At 37.6% G+C, this 22,912-nt stretch overlaps 2 protein-coding genes, 1 long non-coding RNA gene and 1 other non-coding gene across 4 annotated transcripts; 2 read left to right on the top strand and 2 right to left on the bottom strand.

Moving 5' to 3' along the window:
- The first annotated feature begins 5,284 nt into the window (after positions 1-5,284).
- LOC106165318 (uncharacterized) lies at positions 5,285-8,083 on the top strand. Its single transcript, XM_013543489.2, has 2 exons — positions 5,285-6,380; positions 6,780-8,083. The coding sequence occupies exons 1-2, from the start codon at positions 5,459-5,461 to the stop codon at positions 7,460-7,462; spliced, it is 1,605 nt and encodes a 534-aa protein (XP_013398943.2). The 5' UTR covers positions 5,285-5,458; the 3' UTR covers positions 7,463-8,083.
- A 1,050-nt stretch (positions 8,084-9,133) lies between these two features.
- LOC106165313 (PDZ and LIM domain protein 7) lies at positions 9,134-13,752 on the top strand. Its single transcript, XM_013543477.2, has 4 exons — positions 9,134-9,435; positions 12,401-12,552; positions 12,941-13,095; positions 13,595-13,752. The coding sequence occupies exons 1-4, from the start codon at positions 9,322-9,324 to the stop codon at positions 13,696-13,698; spliced, it is 525 nt and encodes a 174-aa protein (XP_013398931.1). The 5' UTR covers positions 9,134-9,321; the 3' UTR covers positions 13,699-13,752.
- Positions 13,753-15,167: 1,415 nt separating this feature from the next.
- LOC106167310 (uncharacterized) lies at positions 15,168-18,465 on the bottom strand. Its single transcript, XR_015330810.1, has 4 exons — positions 18,282-18,465; positions 17,270-17,355; positions 16,767-16,802; positions 15,168-16,156 (listed from the first exon to the last, which is right to left on the bottom strand). It is a non-coding gene; the product is annotated as an uncharacterized LOC106167310 (long non-coding RNA).
- Positions 18,466-20,677: 2,212 nt separating this feature from the next.
- On the bottom strand, positions 20,678-20,749 carry Trnaw-cca (transfer RNA tryptophan (anticodon CCA)). The gene has a single exon. It is a non-coding gene; the product is annotated as a tRNA-Trp (tRNA).
- Positions 20,750-22,912: the final 2,163 nt, after the last annotated feature.

Below are 22,912 nucleotides of genomic sequence, written 5' to 3' on the forward strand. Positions count from 1 at the left end.
TTTTGTGGTTTGCTGTTTTCAAAATTAATAATTTACACAGTCTGGCAGGCAATTTTATGTTTGTTGTAAAGATCTAGAATTTGAAATTTTTTAATGTTGTAAATCAGTAGTGTACTTAATGTTGTAAACTTGTTATATTGCAAAGCAAAAAAAAAAAAAAAAAAAAAAAAAAAAAAAAAACGGTTTCCTTTTAAGTAATATAGCAAATTAGCAGCATTTGATTTTAATGAATTGAAAAAAAAAATAAATAAGCTTTTAACTTTTATTTAAAAATATTGGAAATTTTAAAGTGCAGATATAATTTTGTTAGTAATCAATAACCTTTACAAGAATGGAATTTATTTATGTAACAAGGATCGGTTTAATTGATTGATTTAACGATCTAAAAGTAAATTAACTTTCATGACGTCAATAACAGCCGCAAATTTGCATTCATGGTCATTTAGTTAAAATAAAATTTATACTTCTTTGTGAGGTTTGGCAAAAATAAAAGTGGCCTTGGCAGGCCCAATACCAATCAACCATATTGCGTTTGTCATTTTATTTCGTTAACTGATTTTTTTGTGCAATTAGCGGGGGAGATAATTAAATCATAAACTTTAAATATTACCCTGTAGTTAGATAAGGCGTGACACAGTGGTAAAAAATAACTTGAAATGCATTTAAAATCAAAGTTTTTCCCCAAAACCCGACCCTACGGTAACATATAGCTTCAAATTGTATAACTTAGGGTGCATTCCCATAGATTTAGATTGATTCATCTAGATCGACCTAATTCCCTGGGGGTTCACGCTAAATTGATGTCAGCCGAGTGTGCACGGTAGTTAATTACCCCCTTACAGCTTTTAGTAGGCGGGACAGACGCTTAAGACGGCTAAGCTGACAGTAATCTAGGGAGACTCCCCACAGGGATAGATCGATCTAAAATCTGTGGGAATGGGGTCTTAGAGAAATAGTACCACAGAAAATCGTTTCATATTTCACGGAAATTGATATATGCACGAATTTTTTTCTGCTTTCTTTCTATCTATGCGTCAGCAGCCTCATTTGAAGAAGTATGCACGCGCAGCTATACGTACGTACATCCATACAAGGGAATAAGAGTGATAATTATGCAATGCACTCACGGTACGACGTCAATTAGCGGACCTTTATGAACTGGAGGGTCAGATAAATAGGACAATTGTCGACCAAAAATTTGAAGAAGGTGCAGTTTTAACATACATTTTGGCTGAGCCAGAAGTTAATTTAGTTTATGACTTGGCGTGTCGACTTAATTTCGGTCGTATGAGAAACTAATAGAAGTAATATGCGTTACTTGAAATCCACGCTGTCTTTAAATGTTGAGATAACCAAGATTAAAGGGATAATAACTCTGTGTATGAGATCTATATTTCACAATAAAAACTAAAAACTCATAGAAATATAATATATTCTGTTGGCCGGTAATGACGGTTAGGCTCGTCATAATCATATAAATAGCGTGTTTCCACCCATGGCATATATATCAAGTATTTGTCTTGGCAAGTATATCAATTATTGTTATATTGACTTGAGTCAGTAACAAGAAACCAAGCAACACTTGTCATTCTTAATCATTGTAAATCTTTTTAAAATAGCAAGTCTTAGTTGTTTTCCTTAAGTGTTGGGGCATTTTTTCCCAGCAAAGCTAAAGAAACATTAGTCATGAGCAAGATGTGTAATGGACCTTTTACATATACATATGGGATGAATGTCCTAAACTTATATAATTTTGAACGCTTAATTCAAGCGTGGGCTCGAAATAGGACATTACGTTTTAGACTTACATAGTGGATAACGCGATCCAAAGATTCCACGGTTCGTGTCAGATTTACGTGAGGTCGCGCAAAGAAAACCCAAGTCCACACCAGTTAAACGATTTATTCGTTGACGCTCGGTAACTACATGTTCTTAGTGAAGTCTCAAACTCCTAACTACGTCTCGCTCCGTACTCCGTCGCTTCCAACCTCCTCCTTCGCTGTCTCCTCTAGCTGTCTCCCTACATCTCTCCTACGTGTCCCTCTCAAGGTATTGCTTATATACTTATTCCTTATCTACATGTATGGTCCATGACGCAAACTTTAACTACCTATAATTGTATAATTAATTTCTTTACCTCGGCGTTATACAAAGAGGCCGCCACATTACTCAAAAGCTATTGCACCACAACGCGTTACATCATAAGATTTCATACGATCTTAATGTCGGACTTGACAATATTAGGGCAGTGGTGGATAGTTATTATGAGTTATACGTCTGTTGTCGACATCGACAAATCAATCATACTGTCACATCTAACGCAATGCCACGGTAATCGGTTCATGAATATTTGAGTAGTTTTTGTCAACGTTCGCTATAAAAGCGGGCGTATACCGGTGTGGCATGAATCGTTCGGAGCGTGAACCATCCGTTCTGCTCATGCACACGAAGCACAGGCAAATTTGAGAGATTTCTGGCGTGTACAGTCCGTCTCTATCGAGTCATCAATACATTCTCAGTCTTTACTAAACATCCACTGTTGAGAACATACTGCGAATTCAAACATTATCTTTAGAAGTATTCATATCTTATAGATGTTCACCTGTACTGCGATTCCCCTCAGGTGACCATATCAACACACTAGCCTAGTAAAATCAATACAAAAAAATAGTAGGCCAACAGCTGAATAACGACGGCCCGTCAGTTCATCCATGCGTCGTACTGTAATTTGAAGCTGATTTTTTATCAAAATTATCAATTAACACATGAATTTTACCGAGAAACATCCCCATTATAGTAAATATATAATGTGGTAAAAAACGAACTAGCTGAATAAAGCAGTACAGGTGAATAACAACGGATCATTCACGGAACGGCTCATACACGCGTAAGCTGCTTGTACAGTCGGTCAGGACGGATGGTTCACGCAGAACGGACCGTACGAGTGACGCCGGCTCTGGGTGCGGTCAGGTTGTTCTTCTCAGAATGTAATGAGACGATTCTGTTTTTCCTGGGCGTCATGTTGCTGTACATGTATGCATTAAAGTTGCCTAATGTTGTTTTCACCACTACCACTAGGCCTACCACTACAACTACAATGTACCACTACAACAACTTGTATGTGCTGCATTACATCTACGTAGTGCGTGAACAATAAAGATCAACTTAAAATATGACTTGCGTTTATTGATCTTTAGACAGCAACAACGTCTGTTATATGGTTTGAAAAACAAAAATCTGATTCTTTATATTTATGATTAAATCGTCAAAACAAATATTGTGCACAGATATGAGAATGAAAAAAAAAACTTGTTTCCTTAGCTTAATGAATATAATTTGTTTTGCAAGGATTCTGCATCTGGGATGATTTGCCTACATCGTCACGATTGATCCTATGTGGTAAGTTATGAATGACATTTATGTATGTAAATATGTATATAGGTCACAGTCACAGTCCTAATCTTGTCCACTTCCTAAGTGGCCCAGACCACATCCCAATTAGGACGATGCATAATGAGCATGTTAATTGGCCAAGTAATTTACATGTGAGCTGCCAGTTTGTTTGTATGGCATGTGTAATTAAATAGGAGATGTCATAGATCAAGGCACCCAATGCTGTCACAGGTAAAATATCTTGACTACAAAAATAGTAACTATTTTGCTACCATTTTTTCACGGTAAATTACTGGCATCACAGCTGCCAGTATTCTACCGTGAAAAAAAAAGGGTAATGTTTCACGGTAAAATACTGTGACCACAAACAATTTTTTTTCTACCATTTTCACGGTAAATTACTGGCATCCCAGCTGCCAGTGTGCTACCTTGAAAAAAAAAAAAAACACGTAAAATACTGTGACTACAAAAACTTTTATTTTTTGCTACCATTTTTTTTACTGGCATCCAAGCTGCCAGTACGCTACGGTGAATGTTTTAAAGTGTTGCTTAGTATGCATTTAATGTACCGGTATCACATGCATTATTCTGCAATTATACACGTATTATCTATGAATGATACATATCCATATTTTAACCTAAACGCTCTTTACATCTAGTTAAAAGGAGGGCCTAGTGTGTTCTCTTCTGGTAGGAAGGGGAATTCTATGTACCATTTAGACATGATCTATGTACCATTTAGACATATTTTGTAAAAAGAAACAACTGTTTATGGACAGAAACTTCTGGCTGTTTTGGCAGTTAAAGAATGGATGAAGCACCTATTTATAATAGCTAGAGACCAAGGCCTGACATTACCCTCTGTCCGGCCACGGAATGATTTTGCGTTAGATATTTACATATAATCATAATTATCCTTCTGATTTTATATTTATTTCTGGGCTGCGAATTTTTTTTTCGTAGAAATGACGTCAGCACTGCTCTAACCTAAGGTAGAGACACAATTTGAATAATTTTATAATAAACATACATATTTTACAGGCCCATTTTACATTTAAGGCAAATATATGTACACGTGTGCCAGCACTGTTCTGCACAGTATTGTTACACGTGTGTATGCCTTTAAGGTTAAATGGTAAAAGGAACAGTCACACAAACGCCGTGCACATGATGAACGTCTTGGCGATAAAAAGGGCAGACGACAGATATAACTGACCAAAAGCGTTGCCCCTCTGGGCTAGGACTTTGCATTTTGCTTTTTTTTTTCGTTGCATATCTGCGTGGCTTGAAAGTGTGCGGATTTCGTCTGGAATACGACAGCCATTTCCGTTGAGTTCGATGTGAGTAAATTGGCTGAAGCCAATATTGTGCACGAGATGGTAGGTATTCACTGTAAAGGGCAGAGATCTGTTTATTCCTGTTAATAACGTGATCTTCCTTTTATTTTCACACAGTATTTTTCTCCAGCTCATTAGTATATGTTTCAACTTTCATAGAAATTTAATCCATTTTCTCCTTATCATTGCTAGACCCATGCCTGCAATAACTACATGCAGTAGAGTGATGTTTTCAACCATTTCTATTTAAATAATTTAGTTCTATATGAATGGACAATTGTTATGCTGTATTACTTCAATATAGTCAAAAACCAAATAAAAAGAGCTCTCTCTGTCTCTCGCTATCTACATGTATCTTTCTTTCTCTCTCTCTCTCTCAAACAAATAAATGGATGCATCGCTGATGAATACATATTCCTTTCTTTTTATTTAGATACGGGCACCCTGAGTATGAAGCAGAGTATAACAACAAGTATATTATGTTGTGGATCAGCTCCCTCTAACTGCATAAGCACATACACTGTACCAGTACAGCGAAACTTGAAAGAAAGACTAATGAATGACTTAGAAACGGCTGCGAAAATGACACACAGATTTGAACGGGAGTAGGCAATTTAGATTCCCCGCCCACGTGGTCCACGTGGTACAATAGGCGGGAAATTGGTGACAACTTATCAACCGGTTACAAGAACATCTTATCGATTGGACAACAAAGCGTATTGGGGAGCATGGAAAAGACAGCTTGTCATCTTCACAATGGCGCAGCTGGATTCTTTCTGTCAGTGCTGTCGGCTATCACACTGTCAGTGTCAGCACTTCTTGTCGGTAGTTTTCAAGAAATCTCTGTCCTCGTGCTTTTGGCCTTCCAGCACGTCGTCATTTTCGTTTTCGCTGTCCCCGCCTGGCTTTGCATTGCTAGGCAACAAGATTTTGAGCGCGAATATCCCGAGCAACGGAATGGGAGCGATAGCACGGGAAAGGATGCCGTGGTCGACAGTAATGCTTCAAAGTTGTTCTACTTCGAAGAAAATCATCAGGAGACTAGGAATTCCCAGAGAAATGACTCCGAGGGGAGTAACTCCGATATTTTGACTTTCATGTCTGAGGGAGAAAAAGCCAATATGAAGAATTCTCAGGAAGTGAAATCCAAGAAAAAGCAGCAGGATGACAAGCAGAATCATCATGGACATATAAAGAAAGGAGAAAGAAGATTACAGAGAGAAATATCTCAAGTGGGTGTTACGAATGGCATATCCGAGAGAAAATATGAAACGACCATAGCGCATTTTGAGAATGAAAAGTCTATGAAAGAGGTTGCAAAAAAGCTGAATGGATCTAAGGTGGAAAACAATCATAGAAAAAAATTGAACTCAGACACTGAATCTCAGAAACAGACTTCCTTGAATGATAAGGAAATTATTCCCAAGACGGGCTTGAAATCGATTAAAGACTGCGTCTTCGTTGTTATTCGGTGCAGCATGGCGTATTTAACGTGGTGGTGTGCGCTCAGTGCTTTTAGATACCTTCCAATAGGAGATGCTTCTGTTCTGGAGTATACCAACCCCATATATTCGGTCATTCTGGCCCGTGTTATACTGAAGGAACCGTGTGGCGTTGTGGAGGCTTTCTCTACATTGGTCATGTTAACAGGTGAGTCTGAGAGAGAAATCAAATTCAATTATTTTGACCCAATAATTCTCCTTAACCAATTTAGCCCTATAAGTGTCAAAGTTTCGAACTGGGTCATTCCACATAAAAATGTAACCCACACATTTTGTGTGACATCAACATGATTTTTACTTGCCCCATTGTATATGATTACTCTTGTTGTTTTATATTTCAATACCCTAATTAAAAACGTGATATAAAACATTTATGCAATTCTGTTACATACTTGTTGCTTGGATCTAATTTTGAAAAATGTTTCCAATAAATTTTGTCGAAATTGTATTATTATTCTTATTATTATTATTATTATTATTGTTTTCTTCAGTATATTTTTCACATTAAATGTTTGAAATGAAATTTTTCATCTTTTTTCTTCTATAGGTATAATCCTAATATCCAGACCCAGCTTTCTTTGGGGAGACTCAGCCGCACTTAACCCGATAGGTGTCACTCTGGCCATAGCGACCGCTGTGACGTCATCAATTAACATGCTTTTTGGTAGAAAACTGAAGCATGTGCATAGTCTAGTTGTCGTAGCATCAATAGGTCTCTTTAGTGGCATTATTTCATGGATAGTTGTATTATCCACAGAGGGCGTTTCATTTCCGGTCACGTGGTTGGAGTGGTGTGCGGTCGTGTTGAGTGGTGTCATGGTATTTACCGGGGGGATTAGTTCCCAGATGGCGCTGCAGTTTGAGAACGTCGCCATCGTGAGTATAGTGCGTACTTCTGAACCAATCTTCGTGTTCACATGGCAAGTGACTATTCTTCATGTCATCCCAAAATGGACGTCAGTTGTGGGATCTCTTCTGATTTTGGCGTGTGTCATCGCTCTTGGTATAAGGAAATGTTCGGGTGACCAGGGAAATACTAATTTTGACGGCAACCAGGATGCTCTGTCGGGCAATGGAGTTTCTACGCCCTCTGAGAAACATAAAGTTGTACTGAACAGTAAAAGGATTAAGCTTAACTTTCAGCCATTAAACTATTTCAAAGATTTCATTTTGTCTTACCCGCAACCAAATGTGAACACAGCACAAAAAAAAAAGAATCAGAGAAGATAATTCGACACTAATTAACACAAAATGCTATTATGATAAACAGTGACATTAAATATTTTAAAAAATAAAGTCTTATATTCAGAAGTCTGTTATATATCTTCTCAAAAGGTGGAATATGTTGTATCGTTACATTTAGCGGGTCAAGAGGTTGGGGGAGGGGGGGGGGCAAGTGTCCCCACCAGCTTCGAGTTTTGAAAAGAGTATGCCTAGATGACTGTGGGAAAATCTTTGAATTTTAAATAATTTGAATTGTATTTTATTCAATTTTTGTACGCCCTGTAATAGCATGTACTAAGCCATTCTTGCTTGTAAATATGATCCTTTGGAGACGTCATAATCCGAGTTGGTATCAGCGCAACTGCCGCATTACGGCAGCGTTTAAAAACTAGTCCAAAGCTGCGTTCACAAAATGCAATTTTGACTGAATGTAGCAAAAATGCACTATCAAACGCCCAGACTGAATGAAAGCTTTATAGAAAGAAAGCGTGCACAATTTACACCCTGATTATACGAGCGTGTACCAGTCTCAGCGGTTCGATGACCGTCTTTTGCGATGACAGTGTCGGTGTACACGAGATTTTGGTCTACCCTGTTACTAATACATGTGCAGGTTATGGTAATGAAATAAACAAGTGGATCCATTGCGAACAGAGTACTGGCATGAACAACGCAATTGCATATCGCGTATATTTACATTTACATATCATATACCATTCAATATTTGAGGACCCTGCATCCGCTCATTAACAGATTTATAAGCAGAGGTGAGCCCCAGTTTGGACGATTAATCAGCAACACTTTTCCGTATGGCCAAATTTTTTTCTCTTGCAAGCTTGTTCTTGTATTTATTTATTTATTTATTTATTTATTTATTCTAGATGTCTGTGACCAAAAGGTGTTTTCCAGATCCAAAAAATAAAAACTATAAAATATAATAGCTGCACGCTGTTAAAGAGGGTACCTGAATACCAATAAATCTCACTATTCATCACTCTGGTCTGTCTAGCTACATGTACATGACTCTGTAGGAAACCACTGTGCTAGACTCACAGAGCGTACTTTATCTTAGTCTATCCATACTTGATTACTGGGGCGCTTTTTGGTGCCCGGTAACCTGTATTAGCGTGAGTTACTGAGCTGTTGCGGGCTAGCTTTGTATTTCCAAATCCCCATCTTTTCCGATTACAGTGTACATTTGGAGTTGTATTCGGATATGTGTTAGGCCTGGAATTCATCTGCCCACGCAATCGACCAAACTTTAATTTTAACTCATGGAAAAAGACAAGACTCCTGTATTTATTTTGGCCTATGTTTCATAAATGGTACAATAACAGTCTAGTTCTTATAACTTTTTAAAACGTTTTTTTTTAATTTTGATTATTATAATAATTACTGCGTTCGATATCATGCACATTTCATGCACGGTACATGATTTTTGTAATGGTGGCTAACGCCACCCCGTAGATAAAATCATTTTTTATTTTTGATATATGTATGAACCAAACGAATATTAGCCAACTGCACTTGCATTTATATATGCATTATTATGACAGCAACTATGCCGGCCCGGAATCTGTATGACCATCACAATCAATATCCAGAGTGGCATACAGCATTGTTTATACATTTTTCAAAAGTAGGCCAAACTCGCTATCCAGGTAATGCGCGTAACTAAATCCTCCAGGCCTCACCGCTGTACGCTCTGTAGAACAGAAGAGTGCTCAGTTGGTTCCTTATATCTTAATACAGGCGCCTACGAACTTCCAGCATATTAGATACCATAGTGAGAAGAAGTCTAGTGCAGTTATCTGTAACGTCTTACGCCTTACGTCTTACGTACGTCGCTCTGTGACATCACAACCATGCCGGCTGGAGACGTCGAGCTCGTGACGGTAACTCGCCACAGCACAAACTCCCCTTGGGGGTTCAATCTAGGGGGTGGCCGGGATCACGACACCCCAATGTTTATCTTGAAGGTGAGTTGGCCCTCAGTGAGACTTGTTGCAAAGCGGTTATTCATAGCAAGTATATTTGTAGATTTTCGGGGCATTTTTTTCATGATTTTTGGAAGGGGTTGGGTAAGACCCAGGAAAGCGATATTGGAGGGGAGGGGGATAAACACTGCACTTATACTATATTACCCTTATATTACTGGAGGGGGTCTTTCTTGATGTATCGAAATGGACTCTCTGAGACTGATGAGGGGGTGCTCTTTTAATAGAAGTCGTGCATTAAGATGTTGACTCTGCTGAACGGTGAAGGTTTAAGTTGGAAGCATTAACCTTTGCTGAAAGCTTGTCAAGGATTGATTTATATGGAGTGCGGCTGGCTACAGAATTCAGATGCCCATGTGAAGTGACGAAAGGGGAAAACAAGGTGGTTTCTGAGAGAGAGAGAGAGAGAGAGAGAGAGAGAGATTTCCTTCCCCCAAATTTTCTCTAACTCTTTCATAGTCCATCTTAAAAACATTAGTGTTAGTCAGGAACATAAGCTCGACAAGCCTTTCTTCTTATGAAACAGGTGTTTTTTATTTTATTTTGACAACTACCATAGCTTTTTCCTGGGTGAAAGTAGTCTAAAATGTTGGGTCTAAAAGATTAGACCGTTTTTTTGGGCTTAAGTCTTTTCTGGAAGAGGCTACAGTCGGTAGGCTATGTCAAACTTTAACCGAGACTACACCCATACTTTATTAAGAACCTTCCTACACGGCTGAATATGATTAGCATTCATCTCATCTCTACCTGTTTATATAGTGAAAACCATACAGGACTGACTTAATGCCCATTTAAACTGTTCTTTGTACGTGCAGCCATGCAATGTAAATATATGAGTGTAAACAAGGTCAAAAGAAAACAACAGTAACTATAGCTAGTAATATATATAACACCAAAATTTTGTTGATTCATTAGCGCTCGAACCTTACAGTTATAGCTAGTAATATATATAACACCAAAATTTTGTTGATTCATTAGCGCTCGAACCTTACAGTGCTATCACTATACCGACTATACCGTGAATTAGGATATTTTTAGAGTAAGTGTTGAAATATATATGATGATTGCAAGTTGCGAAAATATATTGCGTTATAGCCTCATTTTTACTACTCAAAGTCTTCCCCCTTCATTTGTGCAGAAAAGTACTACATGTACCCAGGTCTGTTATTTATACCAATATGCATATCTGCTATCGAAATCCATGTATATGTCATTGGTATTCATGACGACAGTTACATCGCTAAGCGGATTGACCTCACGCTCAGAGGTCAACGGCGCGAGTCCTTACACCCATTACAGGTAAACTATATGACATTAGGTTGACATTATAAACCCTACAGACAAACGAATAATATATTAACCTAAGGCTGATCCACACATAATATTTGTCAAGGCGCTGTAGGCTACTGTGTAAGGCATTCATGGGCTTTGGGTCGTATTTCACATGATATGTTTTGTTCGAAAAGTATAGTTCTCTGCCGAATGAATAAACTAGAATTGCATTAGTCTAAAAATACGCACTGACACATTCCAATGTTATTTCTCATTCTGATCCCCCCCTACACCCCCCCCCCCCCCCCCACAAAATGACTTAAATGACACAATAGTGTGAAAAAACACTCACACCGTTTGCATCAGCCATCATAAAAATAAAAATAAAAAAATAAAAACAATAATAGCGCTCTTGCACATACATGTGGTTTGGCTTATCACATATATGTTTCAGTTCTTCTCTGAAAATTAAAAAAATAATAATAATAGCCCCCTCCCCCCCTCCCCCTCTCGTAAAGGTACATTTTGTGTTTTTATCCCCCTTCAATGTGAGAGTTATTCGGGAAAAGTCTCGGGGTGTTGGTAAAAGAGATTGACCCCTGAAACTCAGGACCATATTTCAGCTTCTCGGTACGTAATATGTATATGTGACAGGAATGTCACGCCTGGCTTGAACGGGTTATGAAAACAAAACTGCTTGTCTCTGTAACCTTGCATGACTCAAAATATTTTTACCCGTAACGTCTAAAAAGCTTTTAATCGGGAAATGAAATAAATGGAAAACAGAGGTTTCATTTCATTTCATTTATTTATTTTATTTATTATTTGATTATTTATTTATTCATTTATTTATTTATTGGGAAATATTACCAGAGGAAATAACGGGAGAAATTCACTAGCCTAGCACCTGAAAACTCCTCGTCGTCTGCGGGAGTAGGGTGCAGGTGGCTTACCTGTGACGTCATTTCCATCTTCCAGAGGTATCACTTACACGTTGCCATTTACGGATACTCTCTTAGTGTTTTGGTACAGGGTGTGCGGAAGTATCATTTATCTAATGAAAATAAAGGATTCCAGGTGCGATAACACTCGACACTGCTTGTGTGTTGAGCACATCATGTGTAGCTCAACTAACACACTCGGTTGAAACCATTTGTAATACTAATATTCCGACTTTGAGAGCTGTTCTTGTTGTCTGGAACTTGTTGTTGACTAAAGATAGGAGAAAGGCAGATTTTTTTATTGTCTGACTAAGACTTCGCCAGCCCCCCCCCCCCCCCCCCCCCAAGTGGATCATTTTATTTATTTATTTATTTATTTATTTAAAGGCATAACAATGGTTTTCTTGTTATCAGACCAGCAGGTACAGTATGGTTTTTATTGGACTATTACTTATTTATATTGGGTCAAAGTGGACTTTAAACTTTTGGTTTTACAGTTGAGATGAATTTACTGGTTAAGGCTCATTTTTGAAACTTCTCTGTTCTACAGTCTTTAAGGTCCTGTTGGACATATGGACATCCGGTAGAATTCCCATAGAGTCTCGTAGAGTCTTATAGGATTCAATAAAGTCCAATAGTACGTCCTACAGGACATTATCGGAAGGGACATCTACTTGTGACTTACACTTACAGGACCGCTGTGGTTACATGTATGTCTACCTTTTCCTCCCCAGTGTTTCCCGGGCAGTCCGGCGTTCAAGGCGGGATTAAGAGACGGGGACGGCGTTCTGCAGTTGAACAGAATCCCCACGGCTAACTTGACACTGTCTGCGGCCAAGGCGGAGGTGGCTCGCACTGGGACCACCATTGATATCGCAGTGCAGAGGTAAGAGAGCGCGCTCTAAATGTGCACGCCTTCAATGACGAGCTAAAACAGCGCCGCTATGCGTTTGTTTTGAAAGGTTTCCATAAGAGATCATTTGTGTTTGAAAGTTAAGCAAATCCTCCAAGTTGTTTTAATTTGTTTTTATAACTATAATGTAAAGGTTAATCATATGTTATTATTTTTTGCCTCGGAATTTCAATCAGTTTATATAAAAGGCATTGCGATTTTATGGATGGCCATTGTACTATTGTAAAACTTATTATAATGATAATCATCACCATTAATAATAATTATTATTATGATAATCATTGACATTAATAATAATAATTATAATGATAATCATTAACATTCATAATAAACTAGTCACAAAAATATTTTGCAACTGCAGGGAAATGATCGACCCCAGGGCCACGGGTCTATCCTCGGACGAGAGGGTCGAGATCGTAGAAGAACCCTGCGCCAAGTTTGGCGAGGGGCCGGACCCGACTCTCGCCAAGGTGACGCCAAAGACGTACAAGATTATTGAGGACACGGAGAAACAAGGTTTGTTATTGTTTAACGTTAACAATATGCATTATATCATTTATGTATTTATGCATAAAAATTATTGGAAAGGTCAAAATTTGCACTCAGAACCGTCCAGGAACTTAAGATCTGTTAACCCATTTTTTAAACTCTTGCATTCTAATTTTTACCATCGCGAGTTTATCAATGGCGGATTCAGCGGGAAGCCGTCACGTGGCCCCTACTTGGTTTCGGGGTAAACCCTTTGTATCCATAAAAACTCTACAAAAACTCTGTGACAAAACCAGGTAATTTCTGCCATTATTTTGCCCAACATGGCACAGCAGATTTGTCCTCATCTTCTCATTAATGTTAATTCCCATCCTTGCTCCCCTGCCCCCCTTTCTCCCCTAGCTAAATATTGGATCCATATTTATCATTCCTAATTTACTGCACATATTTTTCTGTCAACCATTTGCGTACAGATCATTGATTGATTATTTTATGAGATGATCAATTTGTTCTTATTCTTCTTCAGCTGCCGGCCCAGCACCATCTGTGTTTGCCAAAAGGAAAGCAGATCGGTCCAAGTACACTCAATGCAAAGGTACCACCATTCAGAAGGCATACGGAGAGTCATAATATAATGACTAGACAGAAAAAAAAACGACGAGAAACACTTAACAGCAAAAGATGGGGAAAAAAACACTATGAAGACATAAACGATTGAAAATATACCAAGCGTTGAAAAATTCACAGTTTTACTATCATGTTGAAGATTTTATTGGTGAACTTCAATACTCAAGGACGCCATCTTGATGTGATATACTGGTACTGTACTTGTAGTTTGACCTATCGTCTGCTCTTGCTCTGTGTAGGCTTCAGCAAACTACAGGGACTTCTATCTTCCGTATGACGTCACATGATGTATGACGTAAGCTGCCCAATCCTGAGGTCACAAGAGATAGCGGAAGATCTGCAGCTTGGTTCATCAAAGCTTGTCGCACTAATATTTGGGAAGGGTGCTGGGGGGGGGGGGTTACGTATACCAATGTAAGTTATAAGAGTAGCTATATCGTTGATGATGTGTTACACATTCTGATTTCAAAACAAAAATGTGCCACACTTTGAGGTTCATTATATTTACCTATGGTGATGTTAAATTGAAAATCAAATATGTTAACTCGAATATGCACGGTTTACGACATACCGTCAGTACCACGATTTGACGCACTTTGTTCCTTTTAATGTTCGATTGTCATTTGTATTATTGTTCATTGAAATCATTAAAGACGTTCAACCTTTTTGGAAGAATAGTAATAATTTTTTTACCATTGCAGAAACAAATCGACTCTTCTCTTATACATGCAGTTTGGTAATTATGAAGTTGAATATTCTAAACAAAATTAACAAAGCTTTGACAATTGTCAAGAAAAAAGCAAAGCAAATTGAGCCGATTGATTTACAAACTATTGCAAAAATATAAATCTATATTTTAAAGGTCTGTAATTGTTGGCCTCATATCCCTCTCTTTGCAACTTTGAGAACCGTGACGTAGTTTGTTAAAAAAAAAAGGCATACACTCTCGTGACAAACTTCCGCAAATTTTAATCGTCTGCCTGTTGCTCGCCTCGATAAAGTCTTGTAAAATATAAAATATCAAAATTTATAAATCTGCAAGACGCAAGGTAACAAAAACCTGGCATCTTGAAAAATGCTCTTTTTGTGAATATTGCGGCTGCAGTATTACAACCATTACATTTCCGTGACAACGAAAGTGAAAATAATAAGAAATATCTTGTCTTCAAGATCGGGATTAGCTGAACGGACGAAAATTGATCTGACAACACCTCACTGCCTTTTCTCACGTGTAGAACCAAAGCTTGGATATTACGCACTTGAACCCCCAAAGCATTACAAATGGCCAGTCGTTAAACTTTGTTTTACTTCCCTTAATGTGTGTAAGTTTATGTGAACGCCTTTATAAAACGCATTATAATCATTGCATGGTTAGATGTGCATCCAACGTGTTATCATTTGGCTATTAGATTTTTCCAGTGGAACGGATTCCCCCAACTTAATATGAATACCAGAGCGAAAAAAGCTGAAGATAGTTTGGGTACACTTTATAGAAAGAAAGTAATGACTGGTTACAGACCACAAAATATTTAATTACAGTGGAGTATTACCAATTCAAGTAGGCGAAATTTCTGGTCTGACACTTCAGAATACGGCCCCAGACAAATTATTACTTCGGCAATATTTTTGTTTATTTTTAACAAACACATATATACATATTACACCCGTCATATGTTTAATATTATTTTGAATTGTAACGGCAGTTTTTATTTTTACAAGATTTTCTTATAATGTTTATGGTCACCAACTCTGTTTTCCGATTTTTTATCGTTACGTAACTCATTTATTGATGTTGTATGGCGCCACGCTGTATGAAACACGAAAGGAGGCTTTTAAAAATTGAGAACAATGCGTTTTGTCTAAATCAGTTCGGGATAAGTATGTACTAGTTCAAGAAACAGAGAAATCATTAGTGTACAAAACTATTCTTTTTCAATATATTGCATTCGAGTCTCTCGTCTTGTCTCGCCAGAATTCGTGAGCATTGTTTAGCTTGATTGGGGCAAGTACTGTATATGGATTAAAATGTCTATAGAGATGTCGTTCATCAAAGGTGAAGGTGCATATCCTAAACAAAGTAATAAATTATAAGCAAAATTAGCGGGCTGAATTGCAAATTGTCACTAGAATTGTAAATAGATTTGTTATTTAGAGAAGATGTGCATTGACAAATTGTCGCTAGAATTAATTCTACAATATTGTGAGAATGTTTGGAGAAGATGTGCAATGGTATTCTTCACGTCGTATCCCCCTCTTTCCAAGTTTGAGGACGGTGACGTGGTATGGAGTAATACGCATGCGCGATCAGCCCTTAAGAACTGCGTAACAAGAACAGCAATGGGAGATGCAGACTTCCTTTACAACAAGTTCCCGAGAATAGTTGCATCGGAGAAGGACCTTCCTCTTAACGCATTTATCAGGTCTGCATATACCCTCCGATCCTTGAGCGTCCCAACAATTTCTGTAACAAAGGAGGTTGATTGAAGAATTGTTATAAAAAGTTATTGGTTTCTTTAAAGTCTAGATGCTCTTTTACATGTACCTATTACCCACGACTAGTATTCTCTTAAAAACTATTTACCAATTCTACTTTTAGCCTCTTTACACAATGAAAAAATGAAACACTTATTTCATCGAATCTTCGAAAAAATGAATATATAAATAAATCAACACGAGACGTGTTCACGCATGTCTCCAGTTTGTTTATTTATTTATTGTTAATTGTGTAGGCCTATAAGTGCTCCACATAGTTGAGCTCTCTGGATACCACACGTACGATATATATATATCACGTGACCCTGTATTATTATTAAAGGGAAAAAATATTCCATATTAAATATATATAGCTTCCAATTTTTTTTCGATTCAAACTGCTTGCATTTATTGATTTATTATGTGTCGTAAATTAAATGTGTTGCCCTAATTTATTCATCGTATATCTTACAAATGTATGTACATAAGACCATCAAGTGTCCCAGCAACGTGGTGCACGTCTTAAAAATCTTGAACATTTTTCCCCAATGTTGAGTACTAAATATATGTATAATATAATATGTCAGACATCTACTTACCACATAGGGTAAACTCCATACTTTATCAGCAGGTTACTGAAAAAAATATATATCCATTTCTTATAATGACAACGATATATGTAACAGTAATGGTGTGTCCATTATATTGATAACGATAAGTAATAAGGTAATCCTCTATACCTCACATGACTATCACGTGACCCTGTAATAAGACCGAGAGGGTTTTTTAATTAACATACATAGGAGAGGAATTTTAAATAAACCGAAAGCTAAAATTGACGAACAATTCGTTGAATATATATATAGGGTGAATACATAGGCCCTTTTGTTCACAAATAAGATTTCATTCATTTATCAAATGGATCAATATTTACATTCAAGATGATCTGTGGAGATACATTTTCTCATCCTTCTTTCTGTCTTATCATTTACATTTCTTATTTATGCCCCCCCCCCTCCTCCTCATTATTATTATTATTATTATTATTATTATTATTATTATTATTATTATTATTGGTAATAGATATTTAGAGAAAACTCACTAGCAGTCCTTGCTCAAGTCAATGTCTGGACACTGGGTATAACAGGCGACCACTGCCGCTAGTAGTACCACAAGCACAGAGAATGTCTGAAATAAATGGAAGGAAATGCTGGTCACAAATAAAAAATGACTGAATAAATAAATAAATTAATTAATTAATAGATAGATAGATAAACTTCGAAAAGTGGATTTTGCGGTATTGCGACTTTCTTGCAATGCATAAACCCTCTACCAGGGTCAAAGGTTGATTTTTCACATGATATTCACCTCCGCCAAGGAGGTTATGTTTTCACCCCTGTCTGTCTGTCTGTCTGTTTGTTTGTTTGTCATCAACATAACTCAAAAAGTTATGGACCGATTTTGATGAAATTTTCAGGGTAGGTGGGAAATGGGTTATCTTAGAAGTGATTAGTTTTTGGTGGTGATCCGGATTAATTATCAACCTATAATCAATAACAATCAAAATACACTGCCTTGGCGGAGGTCTGCGCTCTCGGAGTGCTTTTCTAGTTACAATATATTTTCCCCTGGAAAAAATGCAAATTTGGCCCAATAAGGACAGTTAACTTGTCGAAAAAGGTGGAGAATAATAGAAAACGCTTTTAGATTCTTTGTGAAACACATTTTAGGCGGATAGAGATCTTGACCATTTCGCGAAAAAGATCGGTTCCAGACTTGCGTCCTTCATTAAATTGGTCCTACTGCTCGGCAATGAGATTTTGTTTTCGGAGATTTTGGTGCTGAATAACTCATTTTGTTTTATTTAAACTGCCATCAAATTGTTACTATCCATCTAATAGGTGTTTAAAATCATTCCCACGCTCTATTTAATTCATCAATGGTTACCGATTCACTAAGTTACATCTGATCCTAATTTAACCTTCTTGTTTTACCTTTATTGATCATTATTATTGTTGTTGTTTCAGCAACATTGTTATGTTGTAATTTTTTTTTTTTGGTGAACTAATTAAGAATTTGCATCCCCAGAAAATAATTAATATCTTGTTCCTTACCTTCATCGTCAATGTCGCTTGCTTCTTGAGTAGAGAAGATATTGCGTCTGTCGCAGCGGTTATATTATGAGCGGTGTTCTGATCACGGCGTTTATATAGCAACGCCGGGGAACCTAATCCAAGGACGCAACAGGCCAATTTGCATTGCGTGACGGTTGACCGACCTGTCTGTTTCAATTATCAATGACTTATGAAGCTGTGAACTTAGTAACTTCGGACATTTGTGGCTTAATTTAACTTCACAGACGAAAACAAGTTGAGTGGAGATATTTTATGCACGTACCACAATCTGATCATTGCGAGAAGGGAGAGGGTGGCCGTGGCAGAGTTCACATTAGACATCTTGAGTTGGCATCTATATCGATTCAAATGCCATAGATGGGCCTTATTGTCTGCATGCTTCCATGTCTTGAAGAGAGAGAGAGAGAGAGAATAAGGCTGTATTCCCAGAGCTTTTAGATCGATCTATCCCCGCGGGGAGTCTCACTAGATTACTGTCAGATAATCCGGCTTAAATGTCCGTCCCGCCTAATACAAGCTGTAAGGGGGTAATTAACTTTCGTGTCCGCCCGGCTGACAGCTATTTAGCGTGAACCCCTAGGGAGTTAGGTCGATCTAAAGTAGATCGATCTAATCTCTGGAAATGGGGTCTAAGAATCATATGGCATGCGCCTTAATGCTTTGGGTTAGAGGGGTGTGCATCCTGACCCATTGTAATTCAGACTTGTGTTATTTGTCAGGATGTCCAGTGGAGTTACTGGAGTTATCTTTGCTGAGTGTGAACGCGGCGAATTAGCTGACAATGTCACTTTAGATACGCTGTCCGTCGCGTATCAGCTGGCGTTTGTCGCTATCAGATTTCTGGGAACAGAAAAAGGAAATATATTGCTATTTATTTCTTAAGCGTATTGTAAACAATCTAACTCGTTAGATGTGAAAACCAGTTCATAGACACGGAGGAGATAGGAAAATGATTAGAGGAATTTCATTTTAATGAATGGTGCGGGTTTTTTTATTTATTTATTTATTTATTTCCACAGAAAGCCGTACATGGGGGTGAACCAATGTACAAACTGGAGTACAAAACAGTAGCAAGAACACTGGGACAATTTTGGTTGATAAGCTGGCTGGTGGAGAGAGAGAGAGAGAGAGAGAGAGAGAGAGAGAGAGAGAGAGAGCACTGACCTGTGTATAATTTTAATGTAAATTATGTTCAAGAGGAGGAAATGTGACATCTTTATTGTAAACAACGAGAAGGAAGAGAACTGCTTCGTTAACATAAAATAATAATAAAATTCTAGTCAAGAATTTTGAGAATCTGAAAATTATTCAACCGTGACTTATTCCAGTCTGTTTTCTCTCCAATTTTGACATCATTCCGCCTAATTGTAGTCATCTACTGTAAATTCGAAGAACCGATCTAAAATCTCGTGGTCTCTGTTTTTTCAAGATGGACTTTCCGCTTACAGACCGCAAACAGATTGTGTTTATATATTTATTTTTGCTGTTGCTGAAATTCCTTTTTTTTTGTTAAAGCGACAACTTCTTGGCCTTTTTCACTCTATTTAAACGAATTTTGCTTGTTTTTGCGGGTTTTTTTATCATGCATATTTGAGGTATAGTTAAGAAATCTTATTATCGCCTTATTTTCATTAAAACATATTCTTTTCCTTTAAGTATCAGACTGCGTTGATCACTGCGGTAACACTTTTGAAAGCTGTGCAAAAGAAAAGGAGGAAGAAAAAAGCGTTGAATAAACATCGCTCGGACGAGGGACAAGAGAGACAGAGACATCGCGCGATGCAACCGAGCCCTATTTTGACTGAATTTCAAGACGTTTAAGTTGAAAATATGCAAGTTTAATGGAATTTCAGGCTCAATTGAGGAAGAAGTGGCTTGTTTATGTACACATTATTTGAAGTCACAAAGGAAATGCTATGCTAATTTTACAGTATAAAATACCATCCCGTTATAACAGCTGTACCCTGTGGCTACACGCACTGCGTACCTGTCTTTGGGATCCCAACGAAACTATCTAGGGCGGATCCAGGATTATTTGAAGGGGGGGGGGGGGAGACGCAAAGCTGAAGGGACCCAATATTTTTTGTATTTTAGAGGACGAACTGTGCCATTTGATACTGTTTAGAGTATGATTCAGCTAATCAAAATTTTAATTTCAAGAGGGGACCATTAGTGTCTTTTCTTTTTCAGAAATCGAAGGGGGGTCAAGAGGGTTTTCTTGATTTGCCTGTGTCTCATCTGTGAGGTTTCATTAAAAACAAAACTTGAGGCATGGTATAATCATTAATTTAATTAATTCACATTTTACCCTGGATAATGAATTCATTCATAAACTAAAATAAAGACAATTATAACAATTGTGAAGAAAAAGGACTTGACCCCGACGTGACTTGAACACGCAACCTTCTGATCTGGAGTCAGACGCGCTACCGTTGCGCCACGGAGTCCACGTGCACTATGTAGATAGGGGACCGCTCACACTGCTGTGTATTTCCGTAACGTGTGATGAAACTGCACATCCATCATAATGCAGTGAGATCATTATCTACAGAATACAGGTAGACATTGAGAGAGTGACAAATTATATAGAATGGATAATCAGGTCCAAGCGCCTTTTGTTTGTCCACATCACACCACCTGTATCTTCGTTTTAATGAAGATACCCAAGGGTCCAATGAATGTTGCTTGTGCTTCTTAAATTACCACAGGTATTAAAATCATAAACGGCATTGTAAATGCAGATAAAGTGGGGAAGGGGGGGGGATCATTAAATACAATTTGGATTTATCTATTAGGGGAGACCGGGGCTAGTTGGACAAAGGGGTAAGTTGGCCCTTTGTTAATTTTTGGAGAAGTACCTAAGAGATATAAAAAACTGATCACATACTGTAATTATGTAAAGTGACCATATCCCTCAGAACCAAGAAAGCATCGATCGCTAAAATGGTTTTACTTGAACGGTCAGCCCAAATTAAAGAGCTCTGCATCTGAACAGGGCTTTTAGACCCTGTATTTTGTAATGATCTTTCGACACAAATTCAAAATATAAAGGAAACGGATCAAAACAGTATATATACCCCCCCACCCAGTATCTGCGTCATGTGGACTACAAATTCAGCAAAGACTCACAATCAATTGCAATTGAAATACATTCATGGCGTTTACATGGATTGCCACATTATCAACGTAATCCGGCATAGGGCAAAATGGCCAACCTGACAGCGTTTTTATTTTATTTTATTTTATTTTATTTTATTTTATTTTATTTTTTTGGTCAAATTATGAGTGATGTGGCATTACATTTTCAAAGCAATGACGCTAAATATGCACAGTGTAGATAAATCTTTGTCGCTCGTTCTAGAACCGAGTTTGTTGCTCTCGTTTTGATTTGGTTTCACAAGGCCAGGAGTATCTACCTGGGTCATACCTCCCCAGTCTCCCCTTGTGGTTTTAACTTAAATTGAGGCTTTGAAGTCTTTAAAGAGATAATTTTTATTATGGAGAAATAAATAATACGGCGTTGTCCAAAACAAGATGACAGTGAAAGATAAAGCTGAAAATATGGGCACGTCCGTATTTGTTTATTACTTCCGCCCGACAATAAAGTTGTTTATTAGCTGAATAAGTTTAAATGTTTGGCGTTGAATACGCATATATATTATAACTGGCAAAAATTTTAAGAGTACTTAAAAGTTACGTTCAACGGCACATTGCATCAAGCTCAAATGTTTATGTACATGTACTTAAAAGATGTTTTCCACTACTTAGTGTTTGATCGCATTCACAAGGAGTTGAGCCAGGCTTTACAAATCCTGGGGACTAAATATGGCGGACGTACATGAAAGAAAAACCGCCTAATCTTTTAATAGTCTCTCCGCCTCTCACACGCCTCCCCATGTGTCGTCCCAATGGAGCCGAGATTTAATGACTGTCCCCCGCAGGAACGACGTGTGAGGAGGCGTGTGAGAGGCGGAGAGATTAGGCGGTTTTTCTTTCATGTACATATTTAGTCCCCAGGATTTGTAAAGCCTGGCTCAACTCGTTGTGAATGCGATCTTTGATAAATGTGTTTAGTCCAAAGAGCTACGTAATCTGTCATTTAACAAAGCTCAGACCAACTCAGTTTTTTTAATATTTATTTTCAAAAACATAAGAGAAATGGTCTGAGCCTTTCTCAAAGCATGCATGTGAGGGCTTTCGTGCTTTATGTGGAGGGGAGTCAGCAATGTTCAAGCATTGTGATGAAATACGCTGCATTGCGGTAGCTGTGCCCTGGTACGTAAAGTCCCTCTTGTTTTAAAGAGCCATCTAGTAGCTACACGTCAAGTTATATCACTTCATGATGAAGAAAGAACAGCGACAGATAAGAATGCATTGATGTTTTGTAATGTTTGCATTCACTAACGCCAAAGTCATAAGAAAAATAAGGGAATCAACGGATGACAAGAACAAAAGCAAACAAATAAACAAAAAATTGATTTACTATTGCAGAAGCAACAACAACAACAACAACAATAATAATAAACACAATAATCATTATTTTTAACTATTATAAAAATAAATTCATAAATGAACGTATTAAAATATATCACTAAGATGAATATAAAAAA

Source organism: Lingula anatina, chromosome 8, assembly GCF_051362555.1.
Source record: "Lingula anatina isolate TDL-2025a chromosome 8, LinAna3.0, whole genome shotgun sequence".
NCBI classification, from domain to species: Eukaryota; Metazoa; Brachiopoda; class Lingulata; order Lingulida; family Lingulidae; genus Lingula; species Lingula anatina.

Coding starts and splice junctions, on each gene's coding strand:
- LOC106165318 (XM_013543489.2), top strand. CDS start 5,459: ATGGAAAAGACAGCTTGTCATCTTCACAATGGCGCAGCTGGATTCTTT. Junction 6,381..6,779: donor TACATTGGTCATGTTAACAG/GTGAGTCTGAGA, acceptor TTTCTTCTATAG/GTATAATCCTAATATCCAGA.
- LOC106165313 (XM_013543477.2), top strand. CDS start 9,322: ATGCCGGCTGGAGACGTCGAGCTCGTGACGGTAACTCGCCACAGCACA. Junction 9,436..12,400: donor CCCCAATGTTTATCTTGAAG/GTGAGTTGGCCC, acceptor TTTCCTCCCCAG/TGTTTCCCGGGCAGTCCGGC. Junction 12,553..12,940: donor ATTGATATCGCAGTGCAGAG/GTAAGAGAGCGC, acceptor TTGCAACTGCAG/GGAAATGATCGACCCCAGGG.